General features: G+C 31.1%; 2 protein-coding genes across 7 annotated transcripts in view; one reads left to right on the top strand and one right to left on the bottom strand.

The window, feature by feature from the left end:
* Positions 1-21,918, bottom strand: part of LOC141401152 (uncharacterized) — a 275,773-nt gene that overhangs the window by 242,886 nt on the left and 10,969 nt on the right. The window lies entirely within an intron of this gene.
* LOC141402326 (uncharacterized) lies at positions 11,595-21,373 on the top strand. Of its 2 annotated transcripts, none has more exons than XM_073983293.1 (2): positions 11,595-11,920; positions 20,300-21,373. In XM_073983293.1, exons 1-2 carry the CDS (start codon positions 11,916-11,918, stop codon positions 21,066-21,068), a joined length of 774 nt encoding a protein of 257 aa, XP_073839394.1. In that variant the 5' UTR covers positions 11,595-11,915; the 3' UTR covers positions 21,069-21,373. The 2 variants fall into 2 exon arrangements, with proteins under 2 accessions (XP_073839394.1, XP_073839395.1); XM_073983294.1 differs by lacking the exon at positions 11,595-11,920 and adding an exon at positions 12,228-12,564.

Below are 21,918 nucleotides of genomic sequence, written 5' to 3'. Positions count from 1 at the left end.
AAATAATATTTTTTCAATAATCGTGGATTTTTAAAAAAATATTTTTTCATCTTTGTGTTTATTTCAGCTTTAGTCCATATTTTGTTGTATTCAAGTATTTGAATAACAACAAAATGTTTTACAGTGGATATGAAATTGATTAGTTGCGGGCGGAGGGTCGGAAATACTGTTGTTGTTGTTATTCAAATACTTGAATACAACAAAATATGGACTAAAGCTGAAATAAACACAAAGATGTAAAATTCTGCAGTCCAACAATAAAAAACGCCAACAACAATAATAGGCATCAGCACGGCCTTGTTGATCAATGCGTAATGCAAAAACAACAACTTTCTCGTTGTTTTACCCCCGCTTATTGAAGCAACACTCCTATGTTCGTATTCTTTGCAAAGCAAAGACGACATAAAAACAGTGGTGGATATAAAATTCTTTAGTTCGACTCAAATTGTAGGGTAATCAGTTTTAGGGCCATATAGCAAATTTCTCATTTTGTTTAATTTGCTGGATGGGCTTATTGACCTGTTTATCGATACAGAGTCGGCGGAAAAGGGAACTGATGAAGTTGTTTGGTGACAACTGAAACTATAGTATTCCCGACCCTCCGCCCGCAACTAATCAATTTCATATCCACTGAAAAACATTTTGTTGTTATTCAAATACTTGAATACAACAAAATATGGACTAAAGCTGAAATAAACACAAAGATGTAAAATTCTGCAGTCCAACAATAAAAAACGCCAACAAAAATATTTTTTTTTAAAAAATATTTTTTCAATGATCGTAGATTTTTTAAAAAAATATTTTTTTTTTAAATATTTTTTCAATAATCGTGGATTTTTTAAAAAATATTTTTCCAAAAATCGTGGATTTTTTAAATAATATTTTTTCAATAATCGTGGAATTTTTAAAAAATATTTTTTTCAAGAATCGTGGATTTTTTAAAAAATATTTTTTCAAGAATCGTGGATTTTTTAAAAAAAAATATTTTTTCAAGAATCGTGGATTTTTTTAAAAAAAATATTTTTTTCAATAATCGTGGATTTTTTTAAAAAATATTTTTTTCAATAATCGTGGATTTTTTAAAAAATAATTTTTTCAATAATCGTGGATTTTTTAAAAAATATTTTTTCAATAATCGTGGATTTTTGAAAAAGTATTTTTTCAATAATCGTGGATTTTTGAAAAAGTATTTTTTCAATAATCGTGGATTTTTGAAAAAGTATTTTTTCAATAATCGTGGATTTTTGAAAAAGTATATTTTCAATAATCGTGGATTTTTGAAAAAGTATTTTTTCAATAATCGTGGATTTTTTAAAAAATATTTTTTCAATAATCGTGGATTTTTTAAAAAATATTTTTTCAATAATCGTGGATTTTTTAAAAAATATTTTTACCAATAATCGTGGATTTTTTAAAAAATATTTCTTCAACAATCGTTAATTTAAACAAAAAAATTTTTCAACAATCGTTAATTTTTTAAAAAATATTTTTTCAAAAAAAAAAAATATTTTTTTTCAATAACAGTGGATTTTTTAAAAATATTTTTTTCAATAACTGTGGATTTTTTAAAAAATATTTTTTTTCAATAACAGTGGATTTTTTAAAAATATTTTTTTCAATAACCGTGGATTTTTTAAAAAAGAATTTTTTCAATAATCGTTTAATTTTTTAAATATTTGTACAATAATCGCTTATTTTTTTAAAAATATTTGTTTAATAATCGTGAATTATTTAAAAATATTTTTTCAATAATCGTCAAATTTAAATTTGTTCAATATATTTTTCTATTATGGTGGATTTTTTAATCGTGTTTTTTTTTTTTAAATAAAAAAAAACTTTAGGGTCCTCCTATAGAGGACCTGATAGAAAAGTCCAATGGTTCTGAAACCTATGTCTCATATTTATTACTATTTTTATTCTCGAGTGTACTTCTATTTATCTAATGTACATACATACATATTTATTGAATATGTTAATGTGTATGTTCACACGTCTCTCTACACTTCTACTGAACATCGTTGTTTATGTATGAGGAAGATATAAAGGTTACACAGCGTATATCCGTATGTTTGTATGTTAGTGTGTTGGTCTATCTTTTAGCATATAAACGAAAACAGGGGAAGGGGTAAATGTTTTGGAAAACTTATAGATTTTACTTAATTAACACTACGCTGCATTTTTTGTTTGTTATCCACTTTTTTTTGCTTGCTCAGATTCTGTTGCTCTGTTTTTTGAGGGGTATTCCCCGACTTTCGTTCGTTCACGTTTTCCTCATTTCGATACATGAAAATTGAACTTCAATATCGCAAAAGAGATAACAGGAATTAAGTTAATTTTATTAAATATGTAATGTGATGGAGATGGAAGGAACAGAATTTGCACGTGTGGTGAATTTAATGGGGGGAGAGGATGTAAGAGGATTTGAAAGTATCTTTAATATTATGACGTAAAATGGAATAAGGAGTATAAAGGGAAGTTATCAAAGGAAATTTGTGTGCTTTTTAAACTAATTTTCAATTCTTTTCCACAAATCTTGGGATTAGGTTTTTAATGAAAACAACAAATTCCATTTTAAGCTCTTTATAAGCTCGGTAAAGCCACATACGTTTTAAAGTGTTTATACTAAATATTTTTCATTACAAGGAAAAACAGTGGCGTAGATATAAACACACACTTACTTGCACATATACATAGGTGTACGGCTGTATTGGAGTATTATTATTGGGGATAAGAGAACAAGATGTTTTATTTCCAATTTTATTTTCGTCGTCATATCCTTTTCCTTTACCACATCCCTGCCTGTTTTTATAACTTTTTTAATTGCCCACCTAAGCCTTGAAGTGTGGTGCAGTTTATTTTCTTGCTCTTTTTTTAGTTGAGTTGTAACTAAACAAAAAAAACTTTCCAATAATCTTTCTCTGTGTGCCCTAACTTCGGACTTAAGCTTTTATTAAAAATGTGTTGAAAACTTCGTAACAAGGTGTAAATTGAATTTAGTTTAAAGAAAAATATTTCTTCTTAACAAGTCTTTGGAAAATCTTTGCATAGAAAACATTGGTTACAACATGATGACTTTCTCTCTACACTCACCTGCCATAAAGAAAGGAGGTCAGCTTAGGGAGAAATTTGTAAACTTTAGTTATCGATAGAAATAAATTGATTTAGCTGTAGAAGGATTTTTCCACAAAAACAACAACTAATTTATTTTTTATTTAGTTTTAAGGCTTAAGGGTTTATGGATATTTTCAATTTGTTCACACTCGGATTAAAAGTTTTATGCAAAAACAGATGATGACAATAAAAAAGTTGTTTCTCTAAAAATCTATGGAAATCAATTAGGAAGAGAAATTTATTCAAAAACATAATTTTACATTGAAAATAATAATAATTTTATTTTGGGAAATTTTGTGAAAGGAAGAAATAGATTCAAAGGCCATAAGTTTGCATGAACGCCCCAGAAAATTTAATTGTATAAAAAATATCTTCACAAAAAGGCCTGTTTACTGACATTTCGACCTTCTATAAAACGACGTTTAGTCCTCTGTAACAGGACGTGCAGGTTTGCTGAGAAGACGTCCAAGTCCTAGTTTTCTGTCAACAGATTTTTTGTTCAAAGAAAAAAAAGAAAAAAAAACACAAGACGTACAGACAGACGGGGTAAAACCGATTTATACTTAGGGTACACAACCACAATTTCGCTTATAAAATTATTCTCTGAAAAAAAGTCCAAATTTATTAAAAAAAAGAAAAATGTAAAATTTTTGGAAAAATCAGAAATTATTTAAAAAATGTGGGTGTATTTAATTTAGTTTGCATTGGGGCTACGAGAGTTTTTGAATGTTTCTGTGAATTCGTATTTAAACGAATTCGTCGGTCACATTTATTATTGGGTTCGAGTCGTCATAAAATTGGGGAAGAGTTATTTTTTTTTTTTCAATAAAAATAACTGAGAGAACTGATGAGTCCAAGTGGCGTTGGACGAAACTAGTCTTCTGTGCCTTTCCCTAAAGAAAATAAATTTTAACTACACCCACTTTAATAACTTGTTGTTTGAAAACAACAAATCTGTGATTAAGCTGACTTATTTTACAAATAAGAAGTAAAAAGTTGTTTAAAAAATTAAAATTTTTTAAGAAATATATATAATAATTTATTAATTAAATTAATAAATTATTTAAAAATTCCAATAATTTTTGGGGTATAACAAATATTGCTAAAAATCCAAAATTACTTAAATATAGTTCAACATTATTTAAAATCATTTTCTAAATATCAAAAAATGTAAATATATTTTTTTTTTAAAAAATCAAAATTCTTTAAATATTACTTTTTTTAAAAGTTCAAAATTATTTTTTAAAAAATTCAAAACAATTTAAAAACTACTTTTAAAAAATTTTAAATTTTATAAAAATTTCAAAATTATTACATACAATATGGAATATCCTTAAAAATCAAAAGTTATTGAAAATTTTTTTTAAGAAATCCAAAGTTAATTAGAAAATATTTTCTAAACATTCAAAACTGTAAAAAGTTTTCAAAATTCAAAATTATTTAAAATTTTTTTTAAATTCCAAATCTTTAAAAAAGATCCAAAATTATTTCAACAAATAATAAAAATATTTAAAAATTATTCTTAAAATTACTTAAAAAAATATATTTAAATATTCGTAAGAATTCTTTAGAAATACGAAACAAGTGAAAAATATTCTTTATTCTCTCTTTTTTTTAAACCCATATTATTAATTAATTATTTAAAAAAATATTCACAAAAAAGTTATTGAACAAAGTACTAAACAAATTTTATATGATTGTAAAATGTTATTAAAAAATCAAAATCTAAAAAAAATAATTAGGAGGGTTGGCGTTTTTTTTTTTTTTTGTTTGGGATGACGACTTCTATTTTGTTTTTCAAAATAGTCAGGCTTAATCCCATAGTTGTTGTTTTAATATTTTATTAAAACAACTTTAATTTATTAGTGGGAAAAAAATTGGCGATGTTTACCAAGGGGTAAGGCAGGGAATACTATAGTTTCAGATCTCGCCACAGATCTTCATCAGTTCCCTTATTTCTTGTTTTTCAACAAGAAACTTTTTATACCCAAGTGTCAATTGCTAGCTCAAATAGATACGTGCGCAAAGAAACACTCTGATCGAGAATTTCTTTGGCACTACCTAAACTCTAGCAACTTCACTTGCAAACAAATCCAAATTTTTCCCACTGCTATGCGTTCGTCGATTCTCGACGAAAAAGCACATAACTAATTTGTTGGTATTGCATACTACAGCAATAAACAACATTTTGACGGTGCCCGGTCTCACAATTAGGAGGGTTGGCGTTTTTTTTTTTTTTTGTTTGGGATGACGACTTCTATTTTAAAAAGTTTCTTGTTGAAAAACAAGAAATAAGGGAACTGATGAAGATCTGTGGCGAGATCTGAAACTATAGTATTCCCTGCCTTACCCCTTGGTAAACATCGCCAATTTTTTTCCCACTAATAAATTAAAGTTGTTTTAATAAAATATTAAAACAACAACTATGGGATTAAGCCTGACTATTTTGAAAAACAAAAAAAAAATAATAATTAAAAATTATTGAACATTTTCTTTAAAAATAATCGAAATTATTGCAATACATTCTTTAAAAATTTAAAAATTCTTTAAAAAATCCAAAGTTATAGAAAAATATTATTAAACAAACCCGAAGTATTTGAAAAATATTGTTTTTAAAACTCCAAAAAAAACACAATTCGTGAAAAATATTTGGAAAACAATATTTTTCACGATTTTTGAAAGAATATTTTAAAAAATCCACGATTATTAAAAAAAAAATATTTTTAAAAACATCAACTGTTCTTGAAAAATATTTTTTTTAAAAAAATCCACGATTGTTCAAAATATTTTTTTAAAAAATCCGCGATTCTTAATTTTTTTTAAATTTTTTAAGATTTCTTAAAAATCCACATTTCTTGAAAAAATATTTTCTTAAAAAAATCCGCGATTCTTGAAAAAAATTTGAAAAAGCCACGATTCTTAAAAAAAAAATTTAAAAAAAATCCAAGATTTTTGAAAAAATTATTCTCGAAAAAAATTAAAAAATTCATTAACATTGAGAAAGTAATTCTCGAAAATTCTTAAAAATCCACGTTTATTGGAAAAATAAATTTTTAAAAATCCACGTTTAATAAAAAAATATTTTTTTTTAAAAATCCACGTTTAATAAAAAAATATTTTTTTAAAAAATCCACGTTTATTGAAAAAATATATATTTTTTTTAAAATCCACGTTTGCTGAAAAGAAATAATTTAAAAAAAAATCACGTTAAGTCAAAAATAATGTTTAAAAAATCCACGTTAATTGTTAAATATAATTTTTTCAATTATAGAACATATACTTAAAAATATCCAATTTATTCTTTAAAAAATTAAAAATATTCTTTAACAAATCCAAAATTATTGAAAAATATTCTTCAAAAATCCAAAGTTATTGAACATTTTTCTTAAAAAAAATCTAAAATTATTTAGAAAATATTTTCTAAAAATTCAAAACTGCGAATAGTGTTAAAAATTCAAAATTATTTAAAAAAAATTTGTACAAATCCAAAACTTTTTAAAAAATGTTCTTCAAAATCCAAAATTATTTTAATAAATATTTTAAAAAAATATTCTTAAAATTATATAAAAAATGTTTATAAATATTGATAAAAATTCTTTAGATTGCAAAATATTCTTAAAAAGTTCAAAATTATTAAAAAAAATATTCTTCAAAAATTAAAAATTATTGAACATTTTCTTTAAAAAAATAAAAATTATTGCAATGTATTCTGTAAAAAATCCAAAATTATTGAAAAATATCCTTTAACAAATCCAAAATATTTTTTTAAAAAATCCATGATACGGAAAAAATATTTTTTAAAAAATCCACGATTTTTGGAAAAGTATTTTTAAAAAATCGAAGTTCTTGAAATACCATATTTTTAAAAAAAAACATGTTTATTGAATAAACTATATTTTTAAAAAATCCAAGTTTCTTAAAAAAATAATCTTTAAAAAAATCACGAATATTGAAAAATTGTTTTTTAAAAAAGTCAAAGTTTATTAAAAAATAAATCTTTAAAAAATGCACGTATATTGAAAAAAATATTTTTAAAAAATTCACGTTTATTGACAAAATAATTAAAAAATCCACATTCATTGAAAAATATTTTTAAAAAAATCCACGTTTATTAAAAAAATTAATTATTAAAAAACCACCTTTATTGAAAAAAATAATTTAAAAAAAATCACGTTTAGTCAAAAATAATTTTAAAATAAATCCACGTTTATTGAAAAAAATAATTTTTAAAATATCCACGTTTATTGAAAAAATAATTTTTAAATTATAGAACATGTTCTTTAAAATAATCCAAATTATTGCAATATATTCTTTAAAAAATTAAAAATTATTGAAAAATAATTCTTTAAAAAATCCAAAATTATTGAAAAATATTCTTTAATAAATCCAAAATTACTGGAAAATATTCTTAAAAAAATGAAAAATTATTGAAAAGTGTTCTTTAAAAAATCCAAAGTTGTTAAATTTTTTCTCTTTAAAAATCCAAAATTGTTTAAAAAAATATTTTCTATAAAATTCAAAACTATTTAAAAATTATTTAAAAAATTCAAAATTATTTTAAAAAATCCTAAATTATTTAATTAAATATTTTTACTAAAATTATTTAAAAAATATTTTTAATATTATTTAAAAAAAGATTATTAATATTGATACAAATTCTGAAGATTGCAAAATATTTTTAAAAAGTTCAAAATTATTAAAAAAAAATTTCGTGTTATTTTTTAAGCTCTGTAGGCCTAAGATTTTTCAAATAAAATTGCTTTTTATTTCATTTGTCCCGACGTTTCGTCAATATTTGTTGACATCTTCAACTTAAAATTAGTATCACATAACGATTGTATTATATTGCAACTCGGTAACAGTTACCGATACAAATATTGACGAAAAGTCGGGACAAATGAAATAAAAAGCAATTTCATTTGAAAAATACTTAGGTTTACAGAGCTTAAAAAATAACACAAACGATCAAATTGGACCAAGAAAACCAAAACTCAAAAATTGTTCTTCAAAAATTAAAAATTATTGAAAATTTTCTTTAAAAAAAAATTAAAATTATTGCAATGTGTTCTTTAAAAAATCCAAAATTATTAAAAAATATCCTTTATACAATCCATGACTCTTGAAAAAATATTTTTTAAAAAATCCACGATTCTTGAAAAAATATTTTTTAAAAAATCCACAATTTACAAAAAAAAAACATTTTAAAAAAATCCACGATTCTTAAAAATTTTTCTTGAAGTTTATTGGAAAACTATATTTAAAAAAAAAAAAACCAAGTTTCTTGAAAAAATGATTTTTAAAAAATCCTCGTTTATTGAAGAAATAATTTTTAAAAAAACCACGTTTTTAAAAAACTTCTTTGGGTGTAACCAATATTCTTTAAAATCCAAAATTATTTATTTATTTATTTATTTATTTCAGTCTATAGAACAAAGTATTCCTTACAGACTATGATACTTAAACTAAACATTTGTTTAAATCTAGATATTTATATTCACCTCATTAAAATTTAGTTACAAAATACAGTTTAAAATCATCTTTGGAAATGCAAAACTCTATAAATTTACAGTATTTTTTTTGAAAATTTATGTTAGTATCATTTAATGTGCTATGGATGGCATAATTTACGCGATGAATAGGGATGTTAAAAATATTAATATACCTCATCTGCCTCGGAGGAACATATAATGGAATTTGTGAAAGTAATTCATCAGAATCTATTGTATTGTTAATCAAGTCGAAGACAAAAAGAGCAGACTGCATTAGCCGACGATGCTCAAGGGTTTGCAGACCCAAAAGTAAACATTTAGAATCATATGTGTGAGAACCGGATATAGGAAAAGATCTTAGAGCGTAATTCACAAACTGTCGTTGCACTCTTTCTACGCGTGTCGCATGAATTTTGCTGAGCGGATCCCAAATAATGGACGCATATTCGACCTTAGAATGAACAAAAGCATTAAAAAGAGTCGTTAGGGTATGAAAATCGGAAAAATCTTTGCCATCCCTTTTAAGAAAAGATAGCATTTTATATGTTTTAGGTAGAATATAATCAATATGGGGTATGAACGACATACCAGCATCAAAAATTATTCCTTTTATATATATACTTTATATATACTTTAATATAATTCGACATTATTAAAAAATCTTAAATATTAAATAATAAATGTTTTTTAAAAAAATTCAAAATTCTTTAAATTTTATTTTTTAAAAAATTATTTTTTTTTAAAAAATGCAAAATTATTAAAAAATTATTTTTTTTTTAAAATTTCATAGTAATTTAAAATTAATTTAAAAAAAATCAAAATTATTACAATAAAAAGTTGAAAAAAATATTTTTAAAAAATCAAAATCAAATTGAAAAAAATTTCTTAAAAAAATTCAAAATTATTGAAAAATATTCTTAAAGAAATCTAAGTTATTGAAAAATATTTTATAAAAATCCAAAATTGTTGATATCGTTTTATAAAGTTTTCCGAAAAAAAAAAAAAAAAAAAAAAAAAAAAAAAAAAAATTTATAAAAGTTGTTCCGAGTGATATTGCTGGCAAATATTCCACCCATGGTTTTGAATGGAGTTTTATTCCACCACATGCACCTCATATGGGAGGCTTGTGGGAATCAGCTGTAAAAAGCTTTAAGCACCATTTCAAACGATTAGCAGGAGCACACAGATTTACATTTGAGCAATTTGCTACCGTTTTAGCTCGTATCGAAGGTGTTCTCAATTCTCGCCCCATTTCTGCTGTCTCTGAAGACCCTTCTGACATTACCGCTTTAACTCCAGGACATTTTCTTAGAGGTTCCCCAATTATGGCTCTACCCGAACCAATCTCTGAAAATCTATCTCTCGTAAATAGGTGGATTAAACTAAAAGCTATTCATCAGCAATTCGCAACAAGATGGAAAGAGGATTACTTAAAATCTCTACATAAACGCTACAAATGGAAAAACTCTACTCCCAATTTAAAACCTGACGATCTAGTTGTCGTAATGGACGACTTACTACCACCGAGCGAATGGCGATTAGGTAGAATCGTAACAACCCATTCTGGTAGTGATAGTCACGTTAGAGTAGCTGACATTAAAACAGCCTCTGGAATAATTAAAAGACCAATTGTCAAACTTTGCTACTTGCCTCTTCTCGATTCAGATACGTAATGTTATAGTGTTCATATCATACTCTACACTTCTCATCTCTACTCAACCTCGTCTCATTCTCTACTCATCTCATTCTTTACCCTCTAAAGAACACAAATCTATATGTCTCTATTGAACTATCTCTACTCATTTACTACACATGCATATTACCATTTCCACCCATTCATACCATTACATTTTACTAACAATGTTTTACATTGTAGGTCTCGCCGCAACTCTAGCACTCGGGAACTGTACCAATGTGTAATTTGCGACAGAAGCCATGCCCTTCGGTTCTGTCCCGAATTCATCCTCATGCGAGTTGACGACCGAAGAAAAGTAGTCAGGGACAACGACTACTGCATGAACTGCCTTGCCCGAAGTCATCAAGTCCGAAGATGCCACTCCAAAGTGGTTTGCAAGAAGTGCGGCAGCCAGCACCATTCCATGTTGCACCCAGAGTCCTCCACCGCCTTAGTCCGCCATGAAGATTCAGATGAGGTAGTCAGGTCGACTGTTCATGAGCGACTGTCCTCCCCGAACCGTCAAAGCTCATCCAATAGACGCTCCGGACGAAGAAGACACCGTAAGCCTAACAAAACCCCCAAAGGGCAAAAGCGCCCCGCGCAGCATAGCCAACCCAAACAACATCAACAGCGACAGTCACCAAACCAACATCACCAGTCACAAACCCATCAGCCGAGACAACGCAAGCAGCAACGACAACACCAACGGCCCAATTACTACCCAAACAACCGCCAACAAGAGTACCGCCAGCCGAACAAACGCCATAAAATTCCCCACTACAGCCGCAACAATAGCCAAAACCATCACCAAACATATCGCCAGCGTCCAGCTACAAATCCACCCCGCACCAGCGTACTCATGCCCGACCAACTAGTACTCTCACAAGCCATCAAATCACTAGCCGAAGTCATGTGCGTCTCATCTTCAGTTGCACAAGTGCAAGGCCGGCGCCATGGACAAATTTGAATTTGCCATCATTTTTTATGTAGACACCTTAATGAATTTGTATTTAAATGAATTTGTATTTAACTGAATTTGTATTTAACTGAGATTATATTTAAATGAATTTGCAATGTATTGTTATTTATATAGTCATAGATTAATTGTATTGAATTAATCGTATTGAATTACCACCGTAGCTTTAAGTTTGTGAATTATTATATTTAGTACTTAAGCTTATTGTGAATTTTAATAAGTAGTGAGTACTTTCGTCAATTTTATCATTGTACTAAAAATTGAACGAAACCCCCAAACCTATAGTTCATAAAACAAAAAAGCCACCATAGAACTTCACTTGTTATCCAGCATTAAAACGGTGAGCATCCTCTTCTCTTCTCTTTTTGTAACCCTTCTCTCTTTTTTATAAAATAAAACAGAAACCTACGTTTTATAACGTTTTCCGAACTTTATCTTTTTTTATTTTCATGCGTCAACATAATATTATTTCTCATTGGGTGAGAAATAATATTTAGTAAAACTAATCCAATTATATACAGTCCACTCAAAGGTTTTGGATTCCTCTTGGTTGCATTTCCCTACTTTGGTTTGGAATCCCCCTCTCCACTCATTTTTATTCATGGTCCTCCGCAACCGTCACATAAGAAGCAGTGATCTTTTCTAATAAACAGCAACAACAATGAGGTAACTTCATCATACATACTTCTCGAACATACATATATACCTCCGGTTTGGTAAGTGATACAACTTTTTTATTATTCTCCCCATGAGTGAAAGCCAAACACAAAACATAGTGAGAAAATTCTGTGCGAAGTGCTAAAAAATATCATATACATATATCCCAAAAGAGCGAAAAGCAAAAATCAGAAAATTTTACATACGAAGCAACGAAAAGAATTGCAATATTTTGCAAAAATATACATACATACATATACGTACATACATACCGACATATGCAAGTGATTTGTGTTTGGCTAAACATAAAAAAATAACATATTTAACTAACAACAACAAGTCATATATCAAAGAAATAGTACAGTGTGTGCAAAAAGAAGGTGTTAAACTTTGAAAGTTAAAGTGGAGAAAGTTGGTGGAAATTGTGTTACAGTGTGTGTGTGTGAGCGGTGAAAAAGCTGTCCGTCCGTATAAAAGTGAAGTTATATCGGTAAAAAATCTTGACATTATTGTCTGTCCGCAGAGTAGTGGTGCCTATGTACAAAAGAGGTCAGTGAACCCGACAGTTAAATAAGTGCAAAAGAAGAAGAAGAAGAACGGCGTCCCTAGTGTACATAAAGAAGAAGGTGAACAGTCGTAAACTGCAATAAATAGTAAATATATTTACATTTATGTACAAGATAAATAGATGCACATACATAACTACACACTTCTCACACAATATATGCGAAACAACACACATTCAAACGCACGTACACACATAAACATTTATTTTTCCTAAAATATTTTTTTACAATTTCCATTTTCCATCAAGAAATAATTACACTAATTTCACATTAAATCACCTTATACATTCTTTTCAAACGCACTGTACTAATACAATATATACGGTCTTTTGACGCTCACTATACAACATAACAAAAAGAAAATATAAAACGAAAGGAAGACAACAAGAAATATCAACAACAAAACGCATCATTACCCATCAAACGCACAGCGTATACCCATCATATATACATACACACAAGCATACATACCTACATTAATAGCGGCAAACAGCTAAAGCGATAGCTGAATATTCTAACTACGTTGAGAGGCGCCAATCCAGCGCTGTAGTTAGAATAGAGAAACATAAAAATAAGAGAAAACTATTTTGTTGTTGAATAAGGGGAAGTAACCCAGTCAACCAAAATTATAATTTGCAAATTTATGAAGTTTCATCGCATAATTAAAATTAACAATATTTAACTAACCTGCATGTGTAGTATTTTACATACATATTATATACATTTCTATATATATACATATTTATTTACGATTTTTACAAGGGTTGCCATAATGCAAAAAACTTTTAGTTTTTTGTGGTAAGTGAAATTTAAAAATATTCTCAAATATTTTCATTTTATGTCTGTGCGAAAAGTGGCTAGTGAATTCGTTGGCGAATTTACTGCCCTTTTTTGATAAATTTTTGTGAAAAACAACGACAAATTTGGTCGGATTTAAAATTTTTCTATTTTTTACGGAAATTTTGTCCGTTCCTTTTTCATCAAATTAGTGAACCATTTTATTTCAAAGTGAAAGCAACAGACGTATTACGCACGAAAGAGTTGCCACTAATTTTTTTCTTTGCATTTTGGTCGGGAAAAATTATTTTGGTCGAATTTTTTCCCATTGAATTTTTAACTAAAATTTTTTTTAAATACGAATTTATCGGGGAAATTTATTCCAATTTGGAACCCTCAACCTTAAAATTTTGCAAAGATTGCCAAGTTTTAGTAAACTCTTTTTTGGTCGAATTGAGTTAAACTTCTAAATTTTGGGTTTAATTGTTTATTGATTGTTTGGTGCAACACTTTGTAAACCCGAAATTTGTTCAAAACTTAAAACGCACTTATAAAAATTTAGGAAGTTGCCAGTTTTTACGAACTACTGAATTTGGTCGATTTTCCTTGTTGGATTGTGGGACCAAATTTTTAATAATTCCTTAATCGATTGAAAGATTTTATTTCATTTAGAAAGGGGTCAACCCATAAACACTGGGAAAAGTTGCCAATTCGTCTGATTTGCGCAATTTGGTCGATTTTTCACATTGGTCAATTTTCAAAAATTATTTTTCAATTGATAAAATAAATAATCTCTGCGATACTCTGGCTTTTTGGGAACACTTTGGTGAAATTATTCAGAAGTGCACGATTTTAAAAGCTCTTGTGGAAAATTTTGGAGGTTTGCATTAAACTTTTTTTGGTCGGGTTTGTTGGATTTTAATAATTTGCTGGATTTATGCAATAATTACCATTATATGTTTGATTTGTAAGGCGAATTATTAGAAGCAAGTAACCCTTTTCAAAGAATTTCTCGAAATTGATTTTCCGCACTTGGACCAATTTCAATTTTGGTCGAATTTGGTCAAAAATATACGTATTGAAGAAAGTTTTAGCGCATTTCATAATAGTTTGAGTTTTTTCTTTGCAACTTGAAATTGATTTGCTGTGCAAAGTCAAAGAACTTTGCTTGGAATTTACAAAAATTAAATTTTGGTCGATTTTACAATTTGGTCGGATAGTGTTATTTTTCCCTTGAATACAAAGTTGCTCGAATCTTCTAATTTGGAAGAACATTTTTAAAGTATTTGAAGTCGTTTTAGTAGAAGTTTAGCTAATTTCAGCAAAGTTGCTTTAGAGAATTGTCCCCGCTCTTCTTATTTTTAACGGTTATATAGTCACCCTTTAAAACTATAACTTTGGTTTCGTAGTCACCCCTTAAAACTACTACTCTTTCTATTAGCAACTCCCCCTTTCTTTTGTTCGGAAAAGCTTAGTTTGTTGATTTTAGCACTCTATTCAAAATGAGTTTAAACGCTTCTACATCCGAAGGCTCAAATAGCCAAATTTCAGACGGCGCTCGCCCTTCAGTCAGTTCCGCACACACATGTCCAGAGCAAAGTAAGTTCTTGTTTGAATGTGACCTTCTGCTCAATTTTTGTACTCAATTCGAGGCTAGTGACATTACTGATCAAACTGATACCGTTTTAGAGGTTAAATTGGAGGATTTAGAAAAACGATGGCAACGTGTTCAAAATGCCTATGAGAATTTAATACTTTCCCCAAAAGCGGCTGGTATCAAAGATTTCAAAGAGAATGCTATGGTAAATTTAAATGCAACCACCGAGGCCTACTATACTGCTAGATCACAGATTTTAGATATACTTAGGATATCAGGTGCAAATAATGTAAAAGCAAGGCAGAGTATTGTCCCTCCTCATTTTTCGCAAGCTATAAATCAAGCCCCCGTTGCAAAGTCAAGCGTCTGTATCAAAGTGCCACCTTGCGATACTGAGGTATTTAAAGGAGGGTACGAAGAATGGCCGTCTTTCCGTGATATGTTCACGGCGGTCTACGTAGACCATCCCGAATTGTCTCAGGCTCAGAAACTGTATCATCTTAGGAATAAAACCAGAGGTCCTGCCGGTGCGATAGTCAAAAGATATCCGTTGTGTGACGATAATTTCAAATTGGCATGGGATGCTCTGAAGGCTAGGTATGAAAATAGGCGTGTTTTGGTCGACAATCAGCTTAAAATCCTATTTAATATCCCAGTTGCCGCAAATGAAAGTAGCGAATCACTTCAGAAAATACATTCTACCGTTTCCGATTGCCTCAGTACTTTGAAAACTCTCAATGTAAATGTTGAAAGTTGGGACCCCATATTGATTCACCTCATTTCTACAAAATTGCCAGACGAAACCCTATCTCATTGGGAGCAATCTCTGAAGTCCCACAGAGAGTTGCCAACTTGGGCTCAATTAGATGAGTTCCTTGTAAATCGATTTGAAGTGGTTGAGAGAATTTCTAGCATTCGTACCACCAAACAAAATAACTCTGCCCCTTCTCAAAATTGTAATAGATTCCAAAATCAGCCGTCTCAGAATAGATCAATCACGTTATGTCCACTTTGTAATGGGAATCACGCAATAAGAGAATGTCAAGAGTTTCGGCAACTTACTTCTCATCAACGTTTAAGTTTTGTGTTCAAGAATAAACTTTGCACGAATTGTCTTTCCCCGTCTCACATCAAAATCAACTGCAAAAGTATCAATACTTGCATTATTTGCCACAAATCACATCACAGTCTTCTGCACGTCAACGATTCTTCTTCTCACGAAGATGGTACTGAAAATAAGTACAATCCCAATAAATCGTCTTCTAAATTCTCCCCAAAACAAAATTACTCGTCTCCTCAAGAAAAGCCATCAACGTCAAATAAAAAAGGCTCCAATGTTCAAGCTAATTTCTCTGCCAATAATGACATGATTCTCCTAAGAACGGCTCTAGTGCAAATTGAACATCTTGGAGAACTGTTCACTGTACGAGCGTTAATTGACTCTGGGTCTCAAAGAACATTTTTATCTGAAAAAATCAGAAATCTTCTCAAAATTCCTACCATTCGAAGCCACTTTGAAATTTCTGGAGTTGGAGGTCAACAACAAGTTTCTGATAAAGAATGTGAGTTGACTGTAGTCTCTAAAAAGTGTGACGTTCGTTTCTCAATATCTGCAATAATACTTCCCAAGGTAACAAAACCAGTGCCAACTGTATCTTTCGAAATTGCAAACCCATCTGATCTTGAAGATCTAGATTTGGCAGATCCACACTTCAATAAGTCCTCACAAATAGACCTCATACTTGGTAATGACGCCGACAGATTTATAAATCTTGAAGGCATTAAAAAGAATATTTGTGGCAATACTTCCGCTTACAAAACTATATTCGGTTGGGTTTTAAGTGGGCCCATTAAAACCGAAAGTGTACATCTCTTCTCCACCACAATCATTGAGAAAAATGAACCTCCATTAAGTGAGTTGTTAAGGAAGTTTTGGGAACTAGAGGAAGTTCCAAATGTGCCAAAAGTCTCCACAGCAGACCAGTTCTGTGAAAATTTTTATAATAAAACCACTTCTCGTTCACCTGATGGACGTTACATTGTTCGGCTGCCTTTTAAGAAGGAATTTGCTGACACAATTTACCTCGGCTCGTCTCGTCTCATTGCATTGGCACAATATACTCGAATGGAAAAAACTTTGTCTAATGATCTTGACTTACGTACCGAATATAACTCGGTTTTAAACGAATATGTCACATTAGATCATTTAGAAGAAACCTCATATCGAGAAGTCTGTATTGATAACAAATACAACTCCTATTATCTTCCTCATCACGCTGTTGTTCGCCCCGAACACAAGTCAACGAAAGTACGAATTGTTTTTAATGCATCTCGCAAAACAAAGTCCGGTTATTCGTTAAATGATGTTCTCCATACCGGCCCAACTCTCCAAACAGATTTAACGTCTGTAATTTTAAATTGGAGAAAGTACCCTTATGTCTTTAGTGGAGACATCCAAAAAATGTACAGACAAATACTCGTACATCCTCATGATAGACCCTATCAGCGCATTTTATTCCGTCAAGATGACGAAGGCCACATAAAAGATTACCAACTTAAGACTGTAACGTTTGGTGTGAATTGTGCGCCGTTTTTGGCGATCCGTACACTTTTGCAATTGGCAAAAGATTCCGAAGACCAATATCCTGATGTGGCAAAAATTTTACGGCAAGAAACTTATGTCGACGATATTCTCTCCGGCAGTTTCTCAATTGAAGAAGCTATTCAAAAGCAAAACGATCTTATTAATGTTCTTAAAAGTGCTGGTTTTCCTCTGAAAAAACTTACCGCTAATGACCAAAAAATTTTGGCTAATATTGACACCGAAGATTTATATGATTGCGATTTCCTCCGCTTACATGAATCAAGTTCGACCAAAACATTAGGTATGAAATGGAATGCATTTTCAGATCAGTTCTCATATTCGCTTGGCTCACTTTCGACGAACTCCTCTATGACTAAACGCATGGTTCTATCGGCTGTTGCACAGTTATTCGATCCTGCAGGGTGGATTGCCCCAATTATTATTCGGTCGAAAGTTTTAATGCAACAGTTATGGTTAGAAGGTATTGATTGGGACGATAATTTAAGTCCAGCGTCTCAATCGAAATGGAACAATCTCGTCTCCGATTTCCAAAATATATCATCGATTACTATTCCTAGGTGGATTCAGTATTATCCGACTGATTGTGTGGAAATCCACGGATTTTCAGATGCGTCTCAAGCCGCATATTGCGCATGTGTGTATGTTAGATGCCAGAATAACAAATCTGTAGTGTTCTCCAATTTACTAGTGGCAAAAAGTAAGGTTGCTCCGCTTCAACCTGTCTGTTTACCAAGACTTGAGCTCAGTGGAGCAGTTCTCCTCGCAAAGTTGGTAAATTATGTGATTTCCACTTTCGATCTTAATTTCACCAGTATAACTTTGTGGACAGATTCAACTATAGTTTTAGGTTGGCTGTCAAAACCCCCTTCGTCATGGGAAACATTTGTCGCTAACCGCACGGCTCAAATATTGGAATTAGTTCCAAATGGGGTTTGGCGTCATGTACCCACGCATGACAATCCTGCCGACCTTGGCACAAGAGGCTGTAGACCTCAAGATTTAGCAACCAACTCTTTATGGTTTACTGGTCCCAAATGGCTCACAAATCCCCCTTCTGAATGGCCCAAGAAAAATCCAATAGCTATTCCAGATATGGGAAAACGCGCAAACGTACAAACTATGGTAGCCGTTGAAGAAGATACCGATTTTTTAAAACCATTTTCTACTTACCATAGAGCCCTGAGAGTATTTTCGTATGTATACCGGTTCGTTAACAATTGCTTAAGCAGACTTAGAAATCTCGCTAAAACTACTTCCCCTCAATTCTCTCACTCTGAAACTTTTTCTGCCAAATACGGGCTTATATATTTTTATCAGCGCAAATTTTATGAACAGGAATGCAAGGATTTGGAGGATGGTAAAGACATTTCACCAAAAAGCCCTTTAAAATCACTCAATCCATTTTTGGATCATAACAATATTCTGCGTGTTAATGGCAGGTTGGCCAACGCAGATCTCCCTTATAATGAACGATATCCCATGATTGTTTCTGGAAATTCTCGTTTTTGTCGATTGTATTTGTGGCATTTACACTTATGTCTAGCTCATGCTGAGTGTAATCAAATGTGCAGGATGGTCCAAACTGAATTTTACATATCTCGACTCAAACCGAGGGTCAAAAGCATTATTCATAAATGCAAAACATGCATAATTTTCAAAAAGAGACCTTGTACCCAGATTATGGCCCCCTTACCTCCAGAAAGATGCGCTTTGACTCCCCCTTTTCATATAACTGGTATTGATTTCGCAGGCCCCTTTGAAATTAAGAGTTCCACTTTGAGAAATGCTCCCACTTTAAAAGGTTACGTTTGCCTATTTGTGTGCTTTGCAACCAAAGCTATCCATTTAGAGCCATGTTCTGAACTCTCCTCTGTAGCTTTCGAGGCTTCCTTTGCTCGATTCGTTGGGAGGCGAGGACTACCCTTTCGGATAGTTTCTGATAATGGGAAGAATTTCATTGGTGCTAGTAGGAAATTGCTTAGAGAATTTTCGCATTTTATAAAAGTTGTTCCGAGTGATATTGCTGGCAAATATTCCACCCATGGTTTTGAATGGAGTTTTATTCCACCACATGCACCTCATATGGGAGGCTTGTGGGAATCAGCTGTAAAAAGCTTTAAGCACCATTTCAAACGATTAGCAGGAGCACACAGATTTACATTTGAGCAATTTGCTACCGTTTTAGCTCGTATCGAAGGTGTTCTCAATTCTCGCCCCATTTCTGCTGTCTCTGAAGACCCTTCTGACATTACCGCTTTAACTCCAGGACATTTTCTTAGAGGTTCCCCAATTATGGCTCTACCCGAACCAATCTCTGAAAATCTATCTCTCGTAAATAGGTGGATTAAACTAAAAGCTATTCATCAGCAATTCGCAACAAGATGGAAAGAGGATTACTTAAAATCTCTACATAAACGCTACAAATGGAAAAACTCTACTCCCAATTTAAAACCTGACGATCTAGTTGTCGTAATGGACGACTTACTACCACCGAGCGAATGGCGATTAGGTAGAATCGTAACAACCCATTCTGGTAGTGATAGTCACGTTAGAGTAGCTGACATTAAAACAGCCTCTGGAATAATTAAAAGACCAATTGTCAAACTTTGCTACTTGCCTCTTCTCGATTCAGATACGTAATGTTATAGTGTTCATATCATACTCTACCCTTCTCATCTCTACTCAACCTCGTCTCATTCTCTACTCATCTCATTCTTTACCCTCTAAAGAACACAAATCTATATGTCTCTATTGAACTATCTCTACTCATTTACTACACATGCATATTACCATTTCCACCCATTCATACCATTACATTTTACTAACAATGTTTTACATTGTAGGTCTCGCCGCAACTCTAGCACTCGGGAACTGTACCAATGTGTAATTTGCGACAGAAGCCATGCCCTTCGGTTCTGTCCCGAATTCATCCTCATGCGAGTTGACGACCGAAGAAAAGTAGTCAGGGACAACGACTACTGCATGAACTGCCTTGCCCGAAGTCATCAAGTCCGAAGATGCCACTCCAAAGTGGTTTGCAAGAAGTGCGGCAGCCAGCACCATTCCATGTTGCACCCAGAGTCCTCCACCGCCTTAGTCCGCCATGAAGATTCAGATGAGGTAGTCAGGTCGACTGTTCATGAGCGACTGTCCTCCCCGAACCGTCAAAGCTCATCCAATAGACGCTCCGGACGAAGAAGACACCGTAAGCCTAACAAAACCCCCAAAGGGCAAAAGCGCCCCGCGCAGCATAGCCAACCCAAACAACATCAACAGCGACAGTCACCAAACCAACATCACCAGTCACAAACCCATCAGCCGAGACAACGCAAGCAGCAACGACAACACCAACGGCCCAATTACTACCCAAACAACCGCCAACAAGAGTACCGCCAGCCGAACAAACGCCATAAAATTCCCCACTACAGCCGCAACAATAGCCAAAACCATCACCAAACATATCGCCAGCGTCCAGCTACAAATCCACCCCGCACCAGCGTACTCATGCCCGACCAACTAGTACTCTCACAAGCCATCAAATCACTAGCCGAAGTCATGTGCGTCTCATCTTCAGTTGCACAAGTGCAAGGCCGGCGCCATGGACAAATTTGAATTTGCCATCATTTTTTATGTAGACACCTTAATGAATTTGTATTTAAATGAATTTGTATTTAACTGAATTTGTATTTAACTGAGATTATATTTAAATGAATTTGCAATGTATTGTTATTTATATAGTCATAGATTAATTGTATTGAATTAATCGTATTGAATTACCACCGTAGCTTTAAGTTTGTGAATTATTATATTTAGTACTTAAGCTTATTGTGAATTTTAATAAGTAGTGAGTACTTTCGTCAATTTTATCATTGTACTAAAAATTGAACGAAACCCCCAAACCTATAGTTCATAAAACAAAAAAGCCACCATAGAACTTCACTTGTTATCCAGCATTAAAACGGTGAGCATCCTCTTCTCTTCTCTTTTTGTAACCCTTCTCTCTTTTTTATAAAATAAAACAGAAACCTACGTTTTATAACGTTTTCCGAACTTTATCTTTTTTTATTTTCATGCGTCAACATAATATTATTTCTCATTGGGTGAGAAATAATATTTAGTAAAACTAATCCAATTATATACAGTCCACTCAAAGGTTTTGGATTCCTCTTGGTTGCATTTCCCTACTTTGGTTTGGAATCCCCCTCTCCACTCATTTTTATTCAAATATTCTTCAAAATTAAATTAATTAATAACAAATATTTATTAAAAAATCCAAAATTATTGACAAATATTCGCTACAAATCCAAAATTTTTGACAAATATTCTCTACAAATCCAAAATTATTGAAATTTTTGCTGTAAAGATCCTAATTTACTGAAAATTATTGTTTAAAAAAATCCAACATTTGTTAAAAATATTCTTTAAAAAATCCAAAATTATCCAAAAAAATATTTTTAAAAAA

This window comes from Musca autumnalis, unplaced genomic scaffold (assembly GCF_047663935.1).
Source record: "Musca autumnalis isolate F117 unplaced genomic scaffold, ASM4766393v1 scaffold_4, whole genome shotgun sequence".
Classification (NCBI taxonomy): Eukaryota; Metazoa; Arthropoda; class Insecta; order Diptera; family Muscidae; genus Musca; species Musca autumnalis.
The sequence above is the reverse complement of the archived record's forward strand: the minus strand, read 5'-3'. Positions and strand labels throughout refer to the sequence as shown.